This window comes from Thunnus thynnus, chromosome 3 (assembly GCF_963924715.1).
Source record: "Thunnus thynnus chromosome 3, fThuThy2.1, whole genome shotgun sequence".
Lineage (NCBI taxonomy): Eukaryota > Metazoa > Chordata > Actinopteri > Scombriformes > Scombridae > Thunnus > Thunnus thynnus.
In genome coordinates, this window is record NC_089519.1 from 30,068,983 (window position 1) to 30,094,764 (window position 25,782).

At 38.7% G+C, this 25,782-nt stretch overlaps 2 protein-coding genes across 3 annotated transcripts; one reads left to right on the top strand and one right to left on the bottom strand.

Moving 5' to 3' along the window:
- The first annotated feature begins 1,603 nt into the window (after positions 1-1,603).
- LOC137180087 (ubinuclein-1-like) lies at positions 1,604-10,290 on the top strand. Of its 2 annotated transcripts, XR_010927912.1 has the most exons (15): positions 1,604-1,906; positions 2,981-3,088; positions 3,213-3,311; positions 4,070-4,210; positions 4,442-4,533; positions 4,668-5,250; positions 5,370-5,440; positions 5,860-5,989; positions 6,107-6,231; positions 7,168-7,290; positions 7,444-7,587; positions 7,672-7,722; positions 7,843-8,475; positions 9,824-9,884; positions 10,053-10,290. XR_010927912.1 is itself a non-coding variant. In XM_067585301.1 (14 exons), exons 1-13 carry the CDS (start codon positions 1,679-1,681, stop codon positions 8,447-8,449), a joined length of 2,502 nt encoding a protein of 833 aa, XP_067441402.1. In that variant the 5' UTR covers positions 1,604-1,678; the 3' UTR covers positions 8,450-8,475; positions 9,824-10,290. The 2 variants fall into 2 exon arrangements, 1 of the variants encoding a protein (XP_067441402.1); XM_067585301.1 differs by having other exon boundaries at positions 9,824-10,290.
- A 54-nt stretch (positions 10,291-10,344) lies between these two features.
- Positions 10,345-25,208, bottom strand: LOC137180088 (vascular cell adhesion protein 1-like). Its single transcript, XM_067585302.1, has 8 exons — positions 24,997-25,208; positions 20,637-20,918; positions 17,214-17,424; positions 16,395-16,470; positions 15,124-15,262; positions 14,706-15,035; positions 11,641-11,871; positions 10,345-11,426 (listed from the first exon to the last, which is right to left on the bottom strand). Exons 2-8 carry the CDS (start codon positions 20,689-20,691, stop codon positions 11,350-11,352), a joined length of 1,119 nt encoding a protein of 372 aa, XP_067441403.1. The 5' UTR covers positions 20,692-20,918; positions 24,997-25,208; the 3' UTR covers positions 10,345-11,349.
- Positions 25,209-25,782: the final 574 nt, after the last annotated feature.

The window sequence follows — 25,782 nt, forward strand, 5'->3', positions numbered from 1 at the left end:
CACTCTCTCTCTCTCTTTCTCTCTCTCTCTCTCTCTCTCTCTCTCTCTCTCACACACATACACACACATACACACACTCCTGTTGGTCAGAGGGGAGAATAAGAAAGAAAGAAAAAAAAAGATCCATATTATTTGCATTAAAAGCCTCGCACCGTGAAATTCATTTATAATTACAAAGCGGGGTGCTGTGTGTGTTATGCAGATCAGGGACATGTGTGGAGTGAATTGGTTATTTTGTGATATGCTAACACGGAATGTATGGTGACAGATTGCAATTATCCCGTTATTGTAATTGTCAAAGTCAATTCACTGCAGGCTGAGTGCAGCAGGCTGCACGGAGGAGACCAGCTTTTTACATATATATATACATGACTTTCTAGATTTGTCTTTTGACCCTAAAAAAAATAAATAAAAAAAACTTCCCTCAGATATCATGATGACACTCAGCCAGTTGCTTCTAAATTATGGCTGGAATTGAAGATTGGTCTTGACTTTATTCTACGTTATTTATTTATCAGTTATATATTAAGTTGAAATCTTATCTTAACTGAACACATGTTGACCAATTAGGCCTGTAGCACCCGGTGAAAGCAGGTAAATATGATTTCATTCCAATATTTTTGCAATTCCAAAACAATCAGCTACTAAAAAGGCCTGCAGTGATTTCTTAAAGACCCCCTCCAGACATGAACATACAAAAATCCTCTGCTTGGAATAATAATTTGGGTTTCCCACAAAAGAAAAGTTCAATTACCTTGTTAAAAATCCATAAAATGATATCTACTCCCTCCACCTCATTAAAATTTCAGAATCTATGAATATACAGATGCATTTCATTGCAAATTAAACAGTTAGATACAAGATGTCTCCTCCTTCACTGTTAAATCCATTCTCAGTGTTTGTGCACTGTTGGCTTCAGGTTTCCACATCACACTTGTGTCAGATGCCTACTGGACCAGGATTGGCTCCAAACCAGTTGTGATGTCACAAATCCTGCTGGTAGGTACACATGTTAAACTCAGATTTAAGGTCAGCACAGAGAAACTGATGAATGTGAAAAACAAACTCTGCACATATATCATTCTGCTCGGTGAAGTTCAAACATCCAACTGGAGGAACAAGAAGAAAAATGCATTTTTGAATGAAGGAGGACTTGAAGAACTGCTGATTGTGAGTTAAAGCCCCCATAAAACATCTCAGCCCTCTCATTCATCTGCTGGAAAGTTCCCATACTCATGTCATGGGTCTCCAGCGCCCCCCTGTGGTGAGCAGGACACAGTGCAGGTTATTGTATAGAGACACAGTCAGGCTGCTGCATTTCACTGAGCTGCAACTGGAGAGGTGATACATCAGTGACATTAGCTGGTGTTGAACTTCAGTGGAATGAGAATCATAATAACAATAATAATAAAACTTTATTTAAATAGCAAATTTCATACAAAAGATGCGATATAATGTGTTTCACAAAACATGAAAAAAACAAGACAGATGTAGGAAAAACACAGCTTTTAAAAAGTATAGTTCAACAAGTCTTCAACAATGTAAAAGAAGGGGATTGGCTGATGCAGCTGAGCACGTGCAACAGGACGCGCGCACACCTGCACTTATTTCCACTTAATTAAACCCTTCACGTCTTGTCCAAACCAAACCGCGGAGTCGTCTCGTTTTATCGGTTGTAATGGCTGAATCTCGCAGAGTTCAATTCACCACTTTGACCTGTGATGTACCTTCATCCTCTGACAAACCAGGTTCGGCCCAAAAGTCTCCATCATGCGTCATGCAGGGAAAAGAAAACGGTTCAGACGGACCAGCTGACACCGACACAGTCCGGCTCGTCCTCAAGTTATTTGAGCCTGATGATCGGGACTTTCCAGAGTTCAGCTACAGTCAACTCGTTGACAACAAGGTGGGGAAAACAGGTTTTCTCTGATGCTCAAAGATGGTCTCAACTTTGAAATTATACTCCTGCAGCCAGAGAGCTTAAAAACAAATATCCACGTTTTTACTTGTAACTTCGTTGTATAAAAAATGTGTTGAAAGGGCTCATGGCGGAACTTTTATCATTTTTTAATTTTTTTTTTTAAATCAAACAGCTTCCCAAACCATTAAAATATTATTTAAGATGAACTTTTCTCCTTTTTTCACCATATGTAACATTAAATTAGCAATGTTTTAAGGCACAAGCGTTAAAAGTCATTTGTCATTACAGTATTTGAGTTTATCAATCAGCTTACTGATTAAAATTTAAAAAAATATGTCCGTATCTTCCCCTAATGCAGTTGCAACCCTGTTGTTTACTAGTTTGTTCATGTCCCTGTAATGTTGCTGTTTGGGTATGTTTTTATTTATCTTAAGCGATTTTTATGGGAGTAAACGTGAGTAGAAAAAGGGAGTAAAAGTACCTTTTTCCCCCTCCACATGGCCACAAGGAAGACGTTAAGAATTTTTAAGCATGAGAATATAGGAAATCTTTTTGCAATTAATAATGTTACTCTACATATTACAAGTTGATACATGAAGGGTTTCTATATCACGTCACTGATGTGATGAAAGGAATTTCCTCATGATAACAGTACATTGAATTTGTCAGTGAAGATATCATGAGGCCAGAATGACCTTACGTGAAGTAAAAGTACAATCAGAAAGTTCAATGTTAACAGGGCGGTTAAGTAAGAGCCCTCTGTGTCATCCATTATTTTATTTAGATGTGATGCAAACAAGACTAAAGATGTCAGGTTTCAGTGTCCGTTTCCTCCGAATGCTTCAGTGTCCTCTGAAAAACAAGCGAACCAGGACGATGTGGGATCCTGAATCACTGATGGGTGTATACAGTTCGTCGTCTTTGTCAGTCCTTTGATAACTGATCCATGAAATTCATAAGCATCTTTTTAAAAAAAGTAGTACCAAGATAAATTTGTGATTATAGGACACAGAACTGTTATTTTTGTGTATAATCGATATGAGATTTTGGACTTTGTAGATCAGCCACGTGGTAAAAGATGACGTCCCACTGAGCAGATTTGAAATGGAAGAAAAGCAAGAGAATGAAGAGATGGCTGCTCTGGCAAGGAAGTTGGAGGAGAAATATGCAAGTAGCTCTCTGCAAACCTGAATTAACTATATTTTTAGTTCTTGTACACTATTTCTTAGAGAAAAATTCTTCCATCAAATCAATGTCATAATACAATAAATTGTTTATATCCTCATTGCAGGGTGACAAACCTAAGAAAAAGAAGGACCGCATTCAGGACTTGATCGATATCGGATATGGTTATGATGATGAGGATTCTTTCATCGACAACTCTGAGGCTGTGAGTCCAGCGTTACGTTACATGTTTTGATTTCCCTTGTACAATATTTAAGACAAACTTTTATGAATTTACATTTTCCTTTAACACTAAGAACGCTCCGTTTGCAAAGTTACCCTCCACTTCCCCATCAAACTGACATCAGATTGTTCGTACATGCCCACAAATAGCCGCTGGTTCTGTAGTCTTTGTTGCTAATGTTGTTCCACGGGTTGTTCTAGTTGTCTAATCGCATATTTCGGATCAGATTCAGGCTCAAACATGTTCAGATGTATTTGAGAAGTTCATATTATAAGTAAAGAGTGAGAAAAAGAAGTGAAATCCTACTACTATAGTTTGTCCACGTCGCCCCCGGAGCCAGTGGAAGTCATTCAAGAAGCAGCTTCCAGGAGGCAACCGAAGAGATTACAGTGTGCTCCTCGGGAGGGGGGCCTTAAAGAGGCAGGAGCTAACACGCCTGTTTCAGACAGAGGCTGAACTAAGGGCCTGCATGAAGGACCAAGGATTAAATAGTGCAACGATATTCCAGTAGAGCCCCAGAATAAAAATGTAGACCTGGAAATGTCCTCTTTTTAAATCTTTCTGAGAAACAGATGGTTACCAGTGTGACTGTAATGTAATGCTAAGACACGAGAGGCACAAATTGGAGCTAGAATGTGCCTAGACCCGTTCTGTGGCTTTATTTTAATCTTCTTTCTCTAATTAATAAAATCTATTTGAATTAAATTACAATTATTACCACCTCTGGCTGGTCTCTGTAGTATGACGAGTTTGTGCCGGCCTCCATCACCACCAAGTTTGGTGGATTCTACGTGAATTCGGGCGTGCTGCAGTTCCGCCAGGCTTCAGACACTGAGACTGAGGACTTCACAACAGAAGAGAAAACACTTCAGCCCTCAAAAGTAAGTGATATACATTATATGAAGCATCTCGAAATATTTTCTCAGATGTGTGTGTTGAGATCTTAGTTTAGTAACACATTTGTCCTTGCTGTTTCATAACTGAAACTTGCACATTTGAATGGCCAAACTGTTTATGCACCTTGTATCCTATCCCTAAAAAAACTTGTAGTGTGATTTGACCATAACTGATAAGATGTAACAACCTTAAACGTTGATTTTTTTTTTTTCCAGAAACGCAAACTTAATGGAGTACAGGATAAAGAAAAGAAGAAACTGTGCAGAGAAGATGGAGAGACGAAAAACAATGTGGATGCTAAGTCAAGGTGAGACTGACTGGAGTTTTACCTCTTGTTTAGAGCCAGTTTGACACTGATGCTAGAATCTCTTGTGACATTTTAAGACTAAAAAAAAATCTCTCGTGACATGTTTTTCTTTTTTTTTTTTATTTATCTTGCAGCACTTTATCTGAAATTGTACTGAGTGATAAGAAGAAGAAAAAGAAGAAAAAGGCTGTTGGTACATTGAGCGTCACCAGCATGCTGAAAAAGTTTCAAAAAGAAAAGGAGCGGGAGCGACAGAAGATGGAAAAAGCAAATCAGAAGGCGGCTACAATCATGGGTGCACCCAAAATCCCTCTGTTTCCGGCAGATGCAGGCGGCGGTGGGGGCTCAGGATTGACCGACCCTCTCCTGAGTTTAATTGGCTCTACCAATGACCACGCACTCATCCAAGCAGCCAGCACAGTGGATTTCGACATTGATTTGGACTCTTTATTAGATGTCACTGAAGAGACTTCGTCACTGAAATTGTTTCCAGCCACAGAGACGCAGCTTCACCAGCCCAAAACTGATTATCAGACTCAGTCCAGTGTTTCCTCTGATGCTCAGCCTCCATATAGAAAGACTAATTCCCAGCTGAAACCTCCTCCAGAACAAATCCAGCTCATATCGGAAGCCAGTTCTACTTCGCCTCATCAGTGTGCCCCCCTGCCAGAGGGACTTCAACCACAGCTGGAAGACCGCATTAGAAAACTCATGCTGGTAAGGTCAATTATGTTATTTGCTGAAGTGGAGATGTCTCTATGTGCATGTGTTGACAATTTTGAATTAAATGGACTAGTGCAGGATGGATGCACAGATGACATACGTTTAACTTTCAGGCTGCCAAAACCTCTGAGGGAGAGTCGAAACTCAAGTTCTTCACTCCAGAAATCAACTCAATCCTGCTAGAGTGAGTTATCCAACAACACAGACATAGCGAATACACCTTTTTAGTTTGGCACCTATTGTCCTAAGCCAGCAGCACACTCTAAGCCTTTTTACTTTTCATGTATTAAAAAAAAATAATAAAAAAAGAGGGGTGCTGTGCATGGCTGAGAAATAGTCACATAACTGCTTTTAATACCATAAGTTGTCGTTTTTACACCTCAGTTTTTGTATGTATGAAACTAGAGGGATAAGAGCCAGGCTAGCAGTTTCCCTCTGTTTCCAGTCTTTATGCTAAGCTAAGCTAACCATCTCCTGGTTCTAGTTTCATATTTACCAAACAGTCATGAGAGTGGAATTGATCTTATTATGTGACTCTCTGGAAGAAAGTGCATTTATTAATTTTAGGGCATAATTCAGCTTTTTGACTTTGTCCTGATTCAGAATTGAGTTTCAGTGTCGGGAGCAGGGTGGCCAGTTGCGCTCCAAGGTGTACACACACCTGTCTTCTTTCCTACCCTGCAGCAGAGAGACGCTCCTCAAACGTGTAAAGAAACTGTTGCTCACACACGCGGTGAGTATTTTAATTGTTTGAGGTTTGTTGATGTTGGACATTTTTATAGTAAAATGAAACGTGCAACTGCATTTGCATACGAGTGATTGTTTTTTTATTATAACTGACACTGACCAGGAGGATCCCCCTAATGTGGAGGATCCCATGCAGAAACTTAAGGAGGCCATTGGCAGAGCTATGCCCGAGCAGATTACGAGTTTCTATGAAAACTGTAAAGCATATGAACAAGTCAAGACTCCAAAGTAAGTGTGTGTGTGTGTGTGTGTGTGGTGGTGGTGGGGGGGGGGGGGGGGGGGGGGGGGGGGTGTCCAGGTATTCCACACGTTGTGGGGACTCTCCTCCCTTATGGGGACAAAAAGCAAGTCCTCTTAATGTAAATCATTAATTTTGGGCTGAGGACTTGGTTTAAAGTAAAGGTTAGTTTAGGGTTATTTTAAGGTTAGGTTAAGGTTTAGGGTTAGGCATGTGGTGGTTAAGGTTAGGATAGGTCTCCAGGAAATGAATCTAAGTCAGCGTAATGTCCTCTGAAGTGATGGAAACACAACTGTGTGTGTGTAAGTGTAAGAGAAAATATATTTTTCCTCTTTGGTCAAAAGTTTTTGTTGCAGTTTTCTGTAAGTTTGCTTTTGGCTCTAAATGTTGGAAGTATATTTTTATACTGACTGAGTGATAAACACATGATGATAAAGTGATCAGAAACAACTGGAAATGAGATCTAAGAAACTTGGTGCAATGAAGGCAGTGACTATATGAAAATTACAGGAAGCTCAATCAACCCTATTTATATAGCACATTTCATACGACAGGCGTAAACTCGAGTAAAAAGAATTAGGTAAAGATTTTAAGGTAGTGATACCTTTTTTAAAATCTATAACTACCTTGAGGATTAGGATATGGTCGCTTCTCGTTCTCAATACATTCAGATTTGTTTTGGCATCTCAGGAATTCACTGGACGGAAAATTTCGCTTTTTTTTTTTTTTTTTTGTGCAACCAGCACCTGTACGTGGAATCAATATTATTAAAAGTATTACTCATATGCCTTGAACGCACCAAGATTTTTGGATGGGTAATAGCTGAAGATGTTTGTGGATCATTTGTTATTGAATAAACAGAACAAATTTGGCCTGATTGGAAATACTTTTTCTCTTTTCCATTGTTAACTTGTGTTTCATGGCAGGGAAACAGAGGAGGGGACATATGGCACACAGAAGGTGAATGATGGCCCAGAGGACAACGTGGAGGAGAAAGGTGGAAAGAGAGGAGGTCCTAAGAAGTTGTTCAAATGGAACGAGGAGATCAGGTCGGATATATAAAATATCTATAGATTATTAAACAGTTTCATACTTCACTGATCTTTGAGAAAAAGCATTTGTGGAACTTGGAGTTAAGTTGCTTTATCAGCCAATTTTCATTCTTTCATTGTGTAAATTTTGGGGTTTTTTTTGTCATGCAGGGAGTGCTTGGGCCAAGTGTTAAGGGCAAAAATGGATAGATATAAAAGGGAAAGGAAAGGGAGCCAGGAGATGGAGGAGTATCTGAAGATGCTGCTAGACAATGAGGTGAAACCGCTTTGGCCAAAAGGGTGGATGCAGTCTAGGTATGCACAACACAAAAACCTGATTTCATACTTCTTTAAAAGTACTTCTTTATCTGATTGCCCTTATTCAATACGTTTTTTCAGGGTGCTGATGAGGGAAAGCAAGAAAATGTTAAGCCTCTTCACTGGGTTACCGTGAGTACATCATGAGTTGAGATCAAATTTTGTGAAGATGTCCAAATACAAATTCACCCCGCAGTTGTTTTGACAGATTATCAACGACTGTCATTGTAACTTTGTCTAATGTGCGTTCAGAGTAAAGAAGGCCAGGACTGAGAAGAAGCAGTCATCTATCATTGGGGCTCCAACCACATCAGATAGCTGCAGCATTTTCCAGGGAACTCCACCACTGAAAGGAGAACTCCCCCAAGAAACAGACGACGTCTTTATCGAAGGCTCAAACATCTCTAGTTCAAAGTCACTTGGTGCTGCGAAGAAGGAAATTGCTTCCTTGAAAAACGTGAAAAGTAAAACAGGAGGAGGTGTGGTATTGGATGCTGGTGCTTCTACACCTGTGGAGACAAACAAACCTCTGGTCAATGTCACTTCTTCTGCTCCGGTTCATTCATTTCTGGATGTCCTTGCTGATCAAGCACTGGCTCGAGAGCAACCTCTCTCAGTCTCCCAGGAGCTCCTGGCAGCAGCGGTTGCAAAATACAAACGTTCAGTTCAGCAGTGGAGCTTCAGTGTGGACACCAAAAGTCCTCCTTTTCCTCCTCCACCTCCTCAGTCCAGCCCGGTCGGCTTCCCAGTGAGCGGAGTGTGTCATGTTGTTTTGCCTCGGCTGCTGCCGGATTTCACCAGGCACGGGGATGCTGGCCAGGTGCACATCTCTGATGACGATGACGTTATCATACTATGACAACTCCCAACGCAGATTTGCACGCAGTAAGTCTCTGTTTTTCTGTTTGTTCTTTTTTTTTTTTTTTTTTTTTTTTAGCAAAACTTAGGATGATCTTAACAGAAAACATTTTTTTTGAAAGAAAACACAACCAAATAACTAAGTTACAATCACTACTTATTAAAATAACAAAACACAACAACCAAAGCATGTATGAATAGCGCAATATGCAGCAGTGAATGCTATTTTTTTCTGTTTTTCCAACTTACAATCTTAAAATATGTTTTTGGTTTTCACTCATTTTGTTTAGTTACTTAATTGGAGGATTTGAACATTACTGTAAGTGCATGTTTTTTATTTCAGCCCTCAAAATAAGAATATAGTCAGATAAATGAAAAGCTGAAGTTGTCAAGTGCTGAAAGATTAATTGTAGATTCTGATATGTTCAATTCTAATAACACAGCTGTAAGATATTGAATAATACAGCCAGGATGAGGTCATGGCACAGGTAGCACTGGTAAAATGATTTGTCAGGATATTTAATTACTACTGAGCCTTATGGCTGTACTGGCTACTAACAGGTCACAACATATACAGAATCCTTTCGGTTGCCGCTAACAAGAAAAGGATCCAGGCCTAACCTGAACCCCAGAAAGCTTGACTCGCTTTCTGGTCCTTTTGTGTCACCAACTGTGCACTGAGCTCAGTATTTGTTTCAGTTCAATTAGATTAACAAATAGATGCAGACAGAAACTGAACCAAAAAAAACTTCATTCAGTGTAAATCAGTCTCAAAAAGAAGGTTCCTTGCTCTCAGCAGCACGCCATTCTTGTGCAGTCCTATCTCTACATCTGCATCTGCCCTCTGACAGGCACATATCGGATAAGACTCCAGCAACACTTGCAATATAAAGAACACAATTTTAAACATATTGGTGGAGTTTTAACCTCTTCAGACTTTTTTTTTTCTTCTCCATGCACCTTGAAGGTGGGTGAAGTTGTCTCAGAAATCCTTCTCTACTTCATATTGAATAAGACTCAGCTTCTTGACATTTGAAAGCCAATCAATCACTACCCAGCAAACATTGAGATGTTGAGTGACTGTTATTAGAACGTCCCTTCAAGACGTCCCATATGGTTCAAAAATGAAAGTTGTGCCGACATCCGCAATGTTACCTGACACGAATACATGCACATTAATGTTTCTATGTGGATGTTGCATTTTTTGCCGTCCAACCAGGACCACTTTTGGCCAGGAACACATCACCGTCTGACCAATGTTTGCTGGGTAATGACAACTTGTGACCATGACAATACTCTTGTCAAACTAACAGGAAAAAAGTAATCTTGTGGGGGATTTGAAAAACAAAACAAAACATTTATCTTCTCTTTCTAGACTGTAGCAGTTTCCTTGGAGGTGGACTGGACAGATGACAAGATTCTAACCAACACTTGTGGTAGTTACATTATCAAAAAATCAACAGTGGTAAAGAGCTACCTGGCTAAAGTTGATGAATTATTATTCAGATGTTTTGTCTACAGTCATCAGCGTTGGTCTTTAGCTGAAAATGTGTTGAAATGTGCTCTGTCTGTCTGTCATCTTTAATCCTATGTTGGGAGCTCAGACAAAGGAGAAGTAACACTTTTACCAGTGGAAAAGTGAAAGAGAGATGTGAACTGGAAGTTGACGTCCTCAAATCACTCTCATCTGTTTCTGACCAAACCCTATGAGAAACATGTACTCAAAGACTCACCTGTGATAATGACCCTTTAACTCTGACTCTGTATTTGAAAGGCTTTGTTTGAAATTTGAATGATTTACTTTAAACTGATAAATAATAAAGATTATATGTTGCATAACAATTTGTTTTTGCGTACTTGTCTTACTGTAACGGACAACACTAGCAAATTTGAACATTAAGTTTTAGTATTGATGTATTGTACATTTATTGAAAGTGATGTGCAGTCAAAGTCAAACAAAAGTTTAAGGAGTTGGTTACACACACATCAATTAGTATTGAAAACCTTTTAGTCTGTTAGTAAAGTGCTACATGCTAATGCAAGGATGTGTCCTCTGGCCAGCATATTTGGGGGTTTCAGTCACATCCTTTGTTACCAGTTACTGGTTTCAAATCAAATCAAATCAAATTATTTGCCACTTTAACATGATTGAGGTTTATATTGAACATATCTGTAAATGTACAAAACATTTCAAGGCAGTTTAAAGTCTTAAGCAAGAAAGTATTTCTTTTGGACACATGATAGTTTGACATTTTATGTACAGGAGACAGCACGTAACCTAAGTGGAACAAGACTTGTAGTGCTTTGCATTGTTAAAAGTGTAGACGGCACACTCTGCAGACATTACAGAAAGTTGAACACATTCACACAGAAAAGAAAACTAACCTCGATTGTTGGGCAAAAGGTTCAAACAGTTCATAGATATTCTTAAAAAAAAAAAAAAGGATGAGGAATGCGGATTACTGGATTGTACATGACCAGCAGGTAAAATTCTTTCTAGAGCAGCTTTCAGTCTGGTGATTTTTTACCTTTTGAGCAGATTATATGGAGACACAATTTCAACAGTATAGTGTATATAAGAAAATGTACCTGGGCAAAAGCTCTCGAAAATGGAACTTTATGTACTTGTACTTTATCTGCCTTTTCATCTTCCCTCAAAAAAAGAGATATTGTAATCTCAATGGGAGTCATCTGGTTAAATAAAGGCTTAATAATAATAATTCTGTGGAGATTGCATTGTTTTGTTGAGTGAGGATGTACAAAATGACAATAATGCATAAATGATCCATTTAGACACAAGAAGAGAGACACAAAGCAAAAAGTCTTCCCTGACAAACATTCCTCACAGGAGGTGGAACAGTTCATCCAAACAGCAACGAGAGAAGAATCACAAATCATTTTTCAGGTTTTACAGCAAGTTAATATCTGAATAAGCAGGACAGCCAACAGGAAATGCCTATTAAAGCAGTTTGCAGTTCCTAGAAAAAGAGGAGACAAATGAATTTCATCAATACTGGATCTTGAAACATCAGATAAAAAAAACAGCAACATTTCTCTCAAGCTTGGAAAGGAAGATTCACTAAAAGATGACAAGTTTAGACATTTGTAATCAAAAATTATCAATATGAAAAATGAAATTCATTGTGGAAATCCAACAACATTCATTTTATAATAATACAGATATAAACCTACCACTGCCAGTGAGGACCTCCACCTCCAATGTAAAGTTTCTCTGTCCAATAAGTCCTTCTATCATGACGGTGTAATTCCCAGCATGCTGTCTGCTTGAGTGAGTGGGCAGGGACACTACCTGCCCATCTTTGAACCAAGTGACTGATGGTTTAGGGTTTCCTCTCACCTCACAGCTGAGGCTCTCCCCCTCTTGCACCTGCAATTTTGGAAGACAAAGGGGCTCTGGAACAACTGAGAGAGAGGAAAAAGAGACAGTTAATGAAGAAGAAAGGTTGGTATGTTTTAATACGTCCAGGAGAGAGAGAGACTGAAAAATAATAATTCTTAAGTAAAAATGTTAGCCTTTAAAGGGGACATATTATGCTTTTTGTGATTTTCTGTTATTTATATACTGTTATGATGTTGGTTATCTATGCTTAATGGTCAAAGTTCCGAAACTTGAGGTTAACGTATGTGGAAATGCTCCCTGAAAGTCAAAAGCCAGGGCTTCAACCTGCTCTGAACACCTTCTTGGCAACATTTTTTCCTACCTTGCCAATGATGCCCATAAACAACTGTTTGTACCATAGCCGTTGTTGCTAAGGTTGTTGCTAAGGTTTCTCCATGTGTTGTTTGCATTGTCCACTCACATATTTCGGATCGAATTCTGGCTCGAACGTGTACAGATGTGTTTAAGAAGTTGACATTTTGAGTAAAGAAGAAGAAAAAGTGCTTAAATCCTACTACTATAGTTTGCTGCAGAACCACTGGAAGTCTGTTGAGGGGCAGCTTCCAAGAGCTGGCCAATCAGAACATAGTGGGCTCCTCAGGAGTGGGGGCGTTAAACAGACAGGAGCTAAACCAGCCTCCTTCAGACAGAGGCTGAGCTGAGGGGCTGCATAAAGGCTCAGTATGGCTTAAATAAGGAGTTTTTAACTGTAGGGGAGAACTGGGTAAATAGAGCCACCCCCTTTATCTTGGTAACCATAAACAAAAGTAATGATGTGATCACAAATTAAGAAAGTATAATTCACGTTACTCAATCCATCTTGGACTCAAGCACATGGAGAGAGAGGTCAGCAAAACAGAGCAAAAAAAAAGATTTTTGTCATGCCAAGTGAATTCATCATGTTACTAAAATCATCAGTCTTGTATCTTAATTAAAAAAAGATAAGTTTTGGACATTATTACATGTTAATTTAAGTCAGTGTAAGCTACAAAACAAGGTCCTAAACTGAGCATAACTGTGGATCTGAACCACTGTGTGAAACAGTTTTGTCAAAATGGAGGTTGTGGGGTAAAACGTGCCAGTGACATTGGGGCAAGTTGAGTCAATGGCTCAATTTACCCCCCAAAATATTTTCTGATATTCTAGAGACTAGAGACCCTGTTCATGTTAATGTTTGATCAGTGTTACAAGTGCTACAATGTTGATGAATAAATACCTAATTGTTGATTGATGTTAAGTTTAAGCCACACACAAACATGCTGCACATACAGACGGGCAAATTAAAGGAAAAGATATAAGACATAAAGTGTCTTAGTAAGGTGTTGAGCCACCAGAACAACATCAATACACCTTGGCATTGATTCTACAAGTCTCTGAACTCTACTGGAGGGAAGAACACCATTAATCCAAAAGATATTCCCTCATTTGGTGTTTTGATGGTGGTGGTGGAGAACGCTGTCCAACACATTGGTTCAAAATCTCCCATAGGTGTTCAAATAGGTTGAGATCTGGTGACTGTGAAGGCCATAGAATATGATTCACATCATTTTCATACTCATCAAACCATTCAGTGACCCCTCGTGCCCTGTGAATACAGGCATTGTCATTGAAATGGAAACATATACACAGACTTTATGATCTGCTTCCCGTATAAAAATGTTCCTAACAGGTACTATCAAAGATGAGGTATGGGACTCGGTCACTGTAACTTTAGGGGGAATGTCCAGGGAGGAAAGGCAGATAAGGATTTGGCCTTGAACTCTTAATTCTAAGCAGAGCCCGAAAGAAACTCCCTTGAGATACGGTGAATTAATTAAAAATAACTGTTAGGGTGATGAATATGGGATGATTGTGATGCATGTGGCTGTATATGCAAGTACTAACCCTGAGCTTCATTCAATATCTCTTCAACCTAGCAAACTGGGAGATCTGGACTTGCAAATACGTATTCTGGATATTGCAATAAAACTCTGAGAGACAACTTGCTCTCTGTGAATTCATCTTAAATTTCCACTACAGTCATCCTGGAAGAAACAACTCCCATCAAGGTAGAAATGTTTGATCATAGGATAAAGGTGATCACTCAGGACAACTTTGCATTGATTAGCAGTGATCCTTCCCTCTGGGGGTACAAGTGGACCCAAACCATGCCAGCAAAATGCCCACTACAGCATAACAGAGCCACCAGATCCCCTCACTGTAGGGGTCAAGCGTTCAGACCTGGACCAGTTTTTTCCTTTAATTTGTCACCTGTCTGTATACACAAAAGCACATTTACACACATATTATTTCTGTGGCTAACACACAAATCTCACAGTTTAATCTTTACTGAAAGTGTTTAGGTGACATGTTGAACAACAAGACACAAACATATGATTTTACTGGAAAGTATGAGTTTTTGCCTTTGTTCAATTGATGGCATTAATAAAGTTAAAAATTTGTTTGATTTTGTGTAATTTTTATATCAGTATTTAATGGTAACACTACTTACTCATTGAGCGCTCAATTTACCCCATCCCCATGCTCATTTTACCCCTACCTTGGGGTAAGTTGTGCCATAGGACTAACTTTTTTGATGGGTCATTGTTCTAAAACCATAATAATTAGATAACTTGTTTTAATTTCCATGAGTACACAACAACCTGAGGTATATATATTAACCATTATTTGAAACAAATACACTTTCATTTTGCAGTAAAATCATCAAATGTAAAAAGTGGCTCATGTCACCCCGTTCTCCCCTATATCATACAAATATATTCCAGTGGAGCCCCAGATTAAAAATAGACCTGTAAATGTGCATAATATGTCCCATTTAAACATAATAAATGTAAGAGCATGTTATTGTTTCACTCACAGTGGACCTCTGCAGTGATGTTTTGTGACGTCACCACTGGAGGAGGCTGTGGTCCTTCAGCTCCCAGGTCTAGCTTAGCTTCACACCAATACTGGACTCCATCATCGTCTTTACTGGGGATAATGTCCAGAGTGAAGATCTCAGTCACTGGTTTTTTCTCTGGGTTGTTGGACTGTAGTCTGCCCAGTTCTGTCTGTCCTCTGTAGAAGGTCACAGTGGCGTTTCCAACAGGAGCAACATCCAGAACTATACACTCCAGAGTGTACTGATGACCCTCAATCATTGGCCCAATATGATTTGCAATACTGATGGACACACTGTCCGGAGGCTCTGTGGACAGGACAACAAATAAACCATAAAGAAATAGATTGATGCATTTTCTAACATGTCAGCAAAACAAAAAAAGTTTTCAACTCACTGTAGACTATCACAGAGAGATTAAGGTGGCACCCCGGTCCCATTTCAGACATTGCACAGCACATAGGCTCGATGTTCCAGTCAGTAGTGCTGTTCACACTCCAAACCAGAAATGTTTTCATAGTGACCAAAGGTTGTTCCTGGAGTTGCAAAAGGTCACAATTTCAAAATGCTATTTAACTGGTGACTGCAATAAATTGATAGTATATGGGTGGTACTAGTTTATGTATACCTATACAATATTATGCAATCCAATACAAAACAGTCCTGCAACAAATCTATGTCTAAGTTTACAATGTCAAGTTTTTGTTGACACTTTTAAAGAGATGTTGCTTAATCTTGGTAATTTCTGAAGCTATAGTGTCGCAGCCACGATGTCTCCCAGTCAGTAATTACAACTTGGAGGTTGACGTGAATGCTATTTCAGCCCGTTCTCACTCCCAACTCTTCACATATTGAAGCTTGGTGCAAACCATGATCTTTCCCTAACTGAGTGGTTTTTGTGCCTAAACCTAACCAGACCTTAACCAACGCGTTGTCACACACTAAAGGGGTACCCCATGTGTTAAAAAGTGATGTCAGGGGAATAACTGCAGCATAATGCCTCATACCTGGGCTGATTGGTCCCAGGCTACTTTAAGCTGATTTCTTATTCTCTCCTTCTCTCACCATTATCACCACCAACTACCCTTTTGGTTTGCTTTCTCTTTTTGTTTCTGGCTTCACAACATCACACACCCAAACAACACTGCAAACGCCACTACAGCTATTTTTTAAATCTCCCTCATATATGTAAATATGGGAGAACATTATAAACTCCTCAATATAATGTAGTACAGTACCTGACCACAGATAACTTTGGCTTGAAAAGTTAAAGTGGGATTGAATTAGTATGTTCCTGAAACACACTAGCCATGCTAGCGGCTCTGTGAGGCTGTCCTCAGGCACAGGGGTGCTAATGTCAACATGCTAATGCTCACAATGACAAATTGATGTTTATCATGTTTTCCATCTTAGTTTAGTGTGTTAGCATGCTAACATTTGCTAGTAGCACTAAACACAAAGTGCAGCTGAGGCTTATGGGAATGTCATTAGTTTTGCAGGTATTAGGTCCTAATGCAAAGTATTATGTTATGTAGGTAAGTAAAATACAAGTTAAAAGTTTGACCTGATGATGGCAGCGGATCACCAAAGTTAGCAATTCACCTAAAAGTGACATTTCATTCAAAACCACCAGTGTGAAGTCTTATATCGAAGAGCACTAATACCTACCAGTGGTAGTTGCCATGACAGAAAACTAATAGCATTTCCTGATACAGAGCAGTTAGCTGTGACCGGATCTCCAAACCTATGAAAGGAGAGTTTACACACCGTTAGTTGTCATTTACACAGACACAGCAGAAAAACAAGCTTCCCAAATGGGTTGGTGGTAACACAAAGAAAAAAGGATGGAAGTCATTCAATGCAGACAAGTGAGAAAAGCACCGAAGGATGAGTATCAGATGGGTTTCAACCAGAGTAGCCTTTTTTTTGTTTGTTTGTTTGTCTTGCCTTTTAGTGTATTTGTGCACAAATTGCACAAATACAATTTTTCTACATCTAATGGCTCCCCTTCTTTTTTGTCACTAGTTTAAGCTGGTATATGCTGCTAAACAGGCACAGATAGCTCTCAGAGTAGAAGAGAGGTGGTAAAATGGGGCTGGAAAATGGTCAACCTGAAGTATATTCTAGTAGCTTCTCAACATGGGCCAATGAGTCCAGTGTTCTCAAAGTAACATGTCTGAGCAACTTCAGATATCCTTTCCCCACTGCTCAACATTGGAGCGGTGATTCCCAACCTGAGGTCAAGACCCTCATAGTGGATCACAATACAAATCTAAGGCGTCATGAGGTGACTGACAGAACAAGAAAGCACAAAAAATATATTCCAGTTTCACCAAATTCTGTTTATTTTCTGAGACATTCCTTTAATCTTTTGTCTTTTGAATTACTGGATAATTTAACATCACTCTTCGGTTGAAGTGATCACATTTTTTTGGAGGGAATAATAAGAATAAGCACGTCCTTCCAACTACAGTATTCCTGCCATACCTGACCACACGGGTGGAGGGTGATATCGTCAGAGAGCAGCTGCTGCTTTCTGTTGTCTCTGGAGAGTTGCTGCTGGAGGGAGGGAAGGCGGGTGGTGTACTCTGAGAAGGAGACTTTAGAGATGATATAATTGCTGGAAAGGGAGAGGGAGGTAAAATTTGCGATGGAAGAGGTGGAGCGGGTGTGTACATGGAAACAGAGGATGAGGTAGCTGAGGTCATAGGTGTGGTCAAGGAGCAGGAGAGGAAAAAAGACACAATGAGTCACGTATGCTATATACGTAAACATATAAACAAATATATCTGAATAGGTCTTAAGGGTCCCTGGAAATCATTGTGCATTAGATGAGTTTCACTACAATAATGATCAGAACGGACACTAAACGTTATTTTTCTCAAAGAATACACATTTTCTAACAAAACATTTTCTTCTATTTCATCTTTTAAATATAAACACTGAAACCCTTTGACCAAAAACATTCTTCAGAAATTGATTTGATTATGTACATTTTAAATAATTACATACACACATTGTAAATCGTGAAGCTGTTTTTTTTTTGTCTGTGCCTTCCAGGATTGCAAGCAATGCTAATATTAAAAAAGCTGACAAACTAATTTAGATTAAAAGTTCACATATGATGATAAAATAAAAAAGCCATACATTTTGTTTTTTAAACTGAAACTCTTTTATATTCCCTATTGGAAATCAAAAGAGCTGAACTAAATCCACAAAGGTAAACGTATGCTAGTACATATTAAAGTATTTGTAATCTTAAATTGTTTCGATTCAATTCTATTATATTAATTAATATGCTATGTATGGGTCTGATGTCAGTGATTTTACAGGAGTCCAAATGCAGCATAATTTTAAAACTGGTTAGATTTATTCATTAAAGCTGCAGTGCAGGACTTTTGTCTCCCCCTTCTGGCAGTGAGAGTAATTACAAAAACACAGTCAACACATGCTTACGTCATAGGCTCCACTGTAGCCTACTCCGTCACTATTGTTTTGGCTGTAAATCGGTGGATCAATTGTTTTGAGCATCACACAACCCCCACGAAATGATTCATTTCATTATCAGCGTTTGATCAGGTCGGTCCGATAACATCTGGAAAGTCTAGAAGAGCCGCACAATTAAATTATGTTATGCTCCTTCAAGTTAGAAGAGGGCTAACTGGAAGTTAGCTGCCCAACTGGTGGAAGTCTCTAGTGCACATACTCTGCCCATAAAGCATGTGTAGTATGAATTCAACTGGCCAGCGCGGGAATGTCAAACCCAACACCAGATTAAAAACTCTTTATACTGTGATATACAGAGAGATTTACGTGGCTGTGATTGTGTGAACTCGTTTGGCAAGGGCTTGAATGTAACGAACGTTTATTTTTATGTAAAAGACCTGCACTTCAGGTTTAAACCAGCGTCATATGAGACAATGCTATTAAAAAGAAGCACAAAAAAGAGAATTATAAAATAATAATTTAATCTGTACATTTATGTTTTAATTTAGTTAAAAATGAACAAAACAAGGTATTTGCTTTATTCTCAAGGTACTTAGTTTCTAGCTTTACTAGTTATATGTGGGTATAATTTTGTTATTGTGCTTTTGGTTTTGTACTTGGAAAGAAAAAAACATTCAGTAACTCAAATACAATGATTTATCTCTTTATTTGTTTATCTTGGTGCTGTATGAACTAATGAGTCATTTTCTCTGTCCTTACATAATACAGGCAGGGGTCAATTGGATTTTGCTATCTTGTGAAATAATACTGTTTTTAGCTGATCTATTGTGAACCATTGTTTCATAGCGCACTGAATACACCCAGTGTGTTCCTCTGAGGAAGGAAGGACACCCTGCCCAAGTCAAAAGAACTCGCTCCTCTTTTCTATGACTATTGTTCCACTGAATCCTGAGGTTGTTCTCCTGCCTATCAGATGATCTCACTCTCAGTAGCTCGTTAGTGTGTGTGTGTCCACATGTGTCTGTGTGTGTTGTCTCGGCATATCAGCTGAATGGCAGAATGTATCATTATGTTTCCCACATTCTTCTCTGCAAAATCACAGTTCATTAAAGGAAAAGGCTGGCGATTTTTTACATTTTTCTAATTGTCTACAATTCCTGACAATGAATTGATAAATATTATGTGTGTGTCCAAATTATTCCTTCGCCACAAAGATTACGGTCACGTTAATTTGGCTCCGAAGACTAATAACAGCAATCATGTTTTCAGACTCCGGAGAGTAGTTCCATGTAAGGCAGACGCCCCTGCACATGTGCGAGAAAGCGGTTCCGTTTACAGAGCTTCACTAGCTTGTTGTGCTACATATCACAACTTCTTGACTTTGTACTGAAGTTCTCTGAGAAATTTACAATGTAGCACAAAGAACTACTCTCCAGAAACTGAAAGCATGATCACTGTTATTAGTCTTTGGAGCCGTTTCTAAACAAACTAACGCAACCATAATCTTCATGGTGAAGGAACGTGTCACTCAGTGCAGCATTGTGGCTCACTAACATGTTTTAAATAGTTTTTGGACAACAACGGAGGTCTACAGCACAGAGGAATAAGATATATCAGACTTTGGATACACATACAATACTTGTAAGTAGAATCAATTCATTGTTGGTTCGGCTCTGCACATGAGATTTGGTGACAAGAGGAAAAATATAGAAAATCACCAGCCATATCCTTTAAGACCTAATACACTCTTTCTCTATCCATCAATCCTTCTCTAGCTCTTTCTCTCTAAAATAAATTGAATTAAAAAAAATATTTCAAATAAGTAATCTTCTAGTCACTTATATGTTAATTAAAGCCTCATTGCTTTGGATAATTGAATAAATGTAAATATAATGTAAGACAAACTGCCAGGTTATGTCTGTACAGCTTAATACAGCAGGTGACACAAACCACAATGAATCTGTTAAAAATCAAAGTTAAATGTCATGATGATGTCACATGAATCTAAATCGAACTTTCATGAGCCCCATTTTTTTTCTGATTCAGCCATGTTATTATTTATCAGTTACGACACACACATATTAATTAAATGCCTTTATGTGCTGTATTTACTTTTGAGAACATTCATGGTTCCTAAAGTGGGTTAGTTTTATTTCTTAATTGAAACATGCAAGAAGTAAAAATCAGTCTTTGGATGACCTGCTCACAACTTATTGACACACATAACCTGTGACAAAGGACTATAAAATAAAAAAATAATCATTTTACTGTGATGGACAAAAGTGTGACCACAAACTTATACCATTTTACTACTTTAGATAACCAGTAGTAAGTAGTATGTAGTATAAGAAGTATATGAATGTTATTTCTAGGAGACTGTTTCCACATCAAGCAGATTTGTTTGTTAGTGTTGAGTCTCAGCGTATCTGCCCAGAGCACTCATCTAGCTGTCATGTCACTCACCTGAGTCAAACAGGCAAAACAGCAGAAGTGTGATTGGCCATCCAGAAGTACACATCCTTCATCAGTTTCCCTGGCTCCAAATACTGGCTGCTGATATATGACGTCTCTCTCAAACACCAGTCGCTGGCTGTCTGATGCTGGCAGTGACACGGTCTGAGACTTCTGAGAAAACACTGGATACTTCAGGTTTTTATGGGTGTGTGAGTTCTGCTTATATGTGTCTGAAGCTGATGATCAGGCGATTCCTTTGCTTTGGCCTCTGAAACCCACCATGGGCGTTCTCTGTTTGCATATCAAAAGAGGAAGGAAGGGAGGGTCAAGAATAATGCAGGGTAGTGCGGCAGCACAGAGGGCAAGAACGAGTACAACTGAGGGTGTGTATGTGTGCCACACACACACACCCACACACACATACATATCAGGTCATGGTCACTTTTGGGGACATTACATAGACTTACATTAATTTCCTGGAGACTTGCCCTCATCCTAACCATAACCACTACTTGCCCAACCCTAATCCTTACCCTTACCTTACCCTTACACTAACCTTAACCACTGAATAAGCTTTTTCCTTGCTGGGGACATGGCTTTTGTCCCCAATTGGACAAGCTGTCCCTAATTAACTGGTCCTAAGTCTGAAATTTGTCCCCAAATGTAGCCTTAAACAGACTCTCACACACACACACACACATTTCATTTTAGAACTAAAACTATCTATTAGCCTATTTCACACAAAAACAAAACAGCAAGGATTGATACACCTAGTTTTGGGGAATGGGTAGGAAATTGGGATGGGAGGAGTCACACACACGATGTATATAATGACAGCATTTGTGGAAATGTCTATGTTTCTCAGTGTTACTCACTTCTACTATACTGCTACAAAACATTCATGTGTCATTGGTGTCCAGTTAAAGCCATGTACTGTAGCTCCATATGTCGTGATTTAGTGAGTTTTAAGATAAACTGAAGGATTAGATGCTCTTTCATGTGTTGAGAAAATTCCTCTACATTTCAGGGCAAAACAACATCTAACAAAACCAAGAGTCTACAGCCATTTCAAATTTGCAATGAATGGCAAATGCTTTGTTGCCAGTTGAAACTGTTCAGGTCGAGCGTTTATATTCTTGTATTCCTCTTATGCCCCTTTTGATCCCAAAATAGAGTTCTTGGTTTTCAAAGAGAATTATTAAAGCTGCTATAATCAATATTCTCTCTCATAGTGACAAACCCACTGAACTATCACCTAAGTCTGCGGTTCCTCTCTGCTCTACAGAGCACTTCAGTGTCTCTCATCTCTCAATAGTGTCATTTTCAGATGCATCAAACAGCTGTGGTCAGTGAAAAAAATTGAATAAACCTCCTGTAAACTACCTGCCAAGCAAACACAAAGTTAGTGACTTGCTGGTGAATATAGTGATATTTAGCTCTGTAGACCAAAAACAGAGCTAAGAGGAGAGTGAACATTGGACAGGTGGACACAAACATAACTTCAAATTCATGTTAATTTTGCTCCCTATCTGCTGGATGTGTAGGCAACTGTTAGTTGACATGTTTGCCCATGGACTGCCTATGTGCTTGCTGTACCATCTTTGTAGGGTGATGTCAGTGTTTATAGCATGTTGCACTGCCCCCTAGTGGTCAAAAATTATTACACTCAATGTTTCAGTTTGCATGGTTATGTTTGTTAACATTATAACCCTTATTTAATCAGGTAGTCTCACTGAGAACAAGATCTCTTTTGGAAGAGAGACCTCAGTACATCAGAGGAAATAATAAGAGAGATATGACACACAACAAAACACAGCCAGTCACATACAAAGACATACAAACAGCATCAGAAATGATGACCAATATCTATTAAATGGTCCAATATTAAAAATTTAAAAGAAAAAAATGTTTAAATTCATCCACTGGGGTGAGACTTTCAATTTTTAATGTCCTTTGTAATTCATTTATATTCCATTTATCAGCATCCAGCACAACTCTGCAGTTCTGTGATGATGTCTGAAAAATGTTTAAAGCAGACTGAAATCTAAATGTGGCTTGACTTGAAGAAGAGCCATGTGCATACAAGATTGCATCATCTGAATAAAAATTTATTTTAAAAGTATGTCTTGGAGTAATAATATATTTACACTGTAAATAATAATGGGCCAAGCACAGAACCTTGTGGTGCACCCCATGGTTATTAAAAAAGAGGGTTTTTTTTTAGATTATCAGTACAGATCATCTGGGTTCTGTCAGACAAATATGCATGAAACCACTTCTAAGCATAATCATCCAAACTAAGACAGCGTATCTTGTTTAGTAAAATGCAGTGGTTAACAGTATCAAAAGCCTTGAAGAAGTCAACAAATAGTGCAGCGCAGTGTGTAAGTATAGTGGCTGAGATTGTACCATGTCCTTGCCTAAATCCTGACTGCTGTAGCTGGAGGGTACAGTTTTAAGGCGTTAGATAAGTGCATAGCTCTAACCAGAGATTACATTGTGGGGTGAGATTAAATTGGACGATAATTGCTCATGTTGTCAGTGGAACATCCTTTATGAAGTGGAATAATCTAAGCAGAGGAATCTCACAAGTGATGATTGGTAGATTAAATATATGTGCAATGCAGGTGGCGATTATATGGCCACTAAGTTCTGAATGGAGCATGTCTATCAGAAACCTTAGAAAACATGTTAGAAACGTGAAGAGAAGCTAAATCAGGGTGTAATAAGGTTAATGAAGGTTCTGTGTTTGGGTGAATTGTAAAGATCAGACAGGACCCTCTACAGAAAAATGTCTAAAATGACTTTTAGTGATACTCCTGCCTTTACGTTAATTCTACGTACACAACAATCGGCAGAATATTGCAAGAAAAATTAAAACATTTTAATTAATACAGACAGGTTACTCAAAATGCAAAGGGGGAATAAGAGACTGAGTATTGTATTGAAATAGTTAAAAGGAGGGAGTATTTCTAATGTGATCTGGGATTTTATTCCAAATTTCTAGTGAATTTCAAGAAAAAGGATCTTAAGCCATGACTATTGTTAAATGCTGGTATGGGGTTCAGTTCATTTTGTGATGTGTTTGGTCTTATGGAGTTATATCTTGGCAAAATAGAAGATAATGGAAAAGTGAGAACATGACAATATACTAGTTAGTACAGATTAATACCCATAAATGCTGTATAAGTATGGAAATTTAATATTTTAGCTGTGAAAAGACTCCACAGTAATGTGTTCAGGTATAAAGGTTAATATGAATTGTATAAGCTCTAGCTATTGGTTCAAAAAGGTTTATGGTGGTAAGAGATGAAATAGATTAAGGCTCAGTAACCACCAGAACTTTATTAATCACAGCTCTTAAAATGTCCTGTTGATAAACTAATCCTAATTCATGTCTCCTCTTCCTCCAGTTCAGTGATCAGAGATGTTGGTTCAACTGCTCTCGGGCTGTAAACTGGTGGCCAAGGGCTGTCTGAAAAGCTACTGATGATAACTGTGAGTAAAATGATAGAAAGCTATGGTGAATAAATGGCTGTGAATGTGACTGTTGAGATCTATGGAACTTTGTCTGTGCCTGCCTGCGTCTGTTGCCACCTCCGAGAGGTCATTCTCCACACTTAACGTGGTTAAGGAGCACCATGATGCAAAAAAGACTGACACCCTTATTATTTAACAGTTGCTGCATGTCCATCATAACATTATGAACAGGTTTGACATCAAGTCTTTGATGAAAACTTTTGTAGAGAGCACAGCAAAACACAAGGTCACCTTTGGCACCTTCAATTAAAGGTAGTCCATAATTTTCATATAGTTTGTTGTTGATGTATTGTTATTATTTTGGACTATGAATGATCGTTGTATTTAATTGTGGGTGATAGCAAACCATAACAAACTTCAAATATTAAAAAATAAACATGCTTTGTGCTTTTCTGTCTTCTCCCATATGTTTTCAATACATAGTCACAGATCTACTGTCTGCTATACCCTGCAATGCCCAAAAAGGAAAGCATTTGGGTCACTGTTTGTGGTTTGGGTGCTTTAATTATTACTTCAATTTGTCAGGGAGCAATATATCTATCTTCACCAATTAGTCTTCTGCTAAGATATTCTACATCTTGACAACAAAAGCTATAATTTGTCGTTACTTACTTTGTGACCTCCTTCTGCTAGTCCTTTTAGCACTGCTATTGAGTCTTTTTCACACTGTTCTCTTGATGAACTACAGATTAGCAAACACACATTGTATCAGTGTGCTTTCAATGATTATGTGCTGCAAATCTTGGAGCAAATTCTGTTAAATATGGAAAATGGACTCTCACAGCAACCCTGTGGCATCCTAGTGTAGGTATACTACTAATCTGCTTACCTCTCTTACTGGGCCCGTTGGTTCTGGTCAACAGATGCCCTGTCCGGACCTCAGCAGCCTCCGACACTCTCCTGGCACGGCTCGCTATATGTTGTGGAAAATCTTCAGATGGGCCAATAAATCTTCAGGTCACCCACAACTTAGTATTAAACTCAAAACCTATTAGAGAAAGACTCAAAGAAATACACTGGAAGCTGGTAGAGTTCAATGTGAATAGGTTTACTCTGCATTAAGAGCAATACAAAACAAACCGAGGCCTTGATCCCGGGAAAAAGAACCTAATGAAAAATCATAAAACATTAAATTATATACCTCTCACAACCCCTCCTAATGTGGGGCTTATTTGCTAAACCCCACCTTGCTTGATCTTAACACTTTGGTAATAATCCAGACATGACTCATCTCAGAAAACAATGGCGTCTCACACTTCTCTAACATGTATCAATTGTACTTGTCATCTTCGCATTTCTACCAATACACATGACCTAGTGACCTTCGTTCATCACACACAGAAAATTAAAATGTGACATTACTGATCCTCCCCTTCCGTATTCCCTTGGGAACTATCTCTTATTGGCGTAAATCTTATCTTTGCACAATTACTGGCCTATTCATGGAAAGGCAGTTTTCCACCACATTCCCCCCTTTGCGACTTTACAGTCGCATCAAAATATTTTCTCTACCTGCAATGATGGAGTCAGTCATACCGTAGAGCAACAAAGCTCCAAACTGGGATCTGCTGCTCCTGTGGTGAGATGACCATAAATATGGCTATCATCCCGAGTG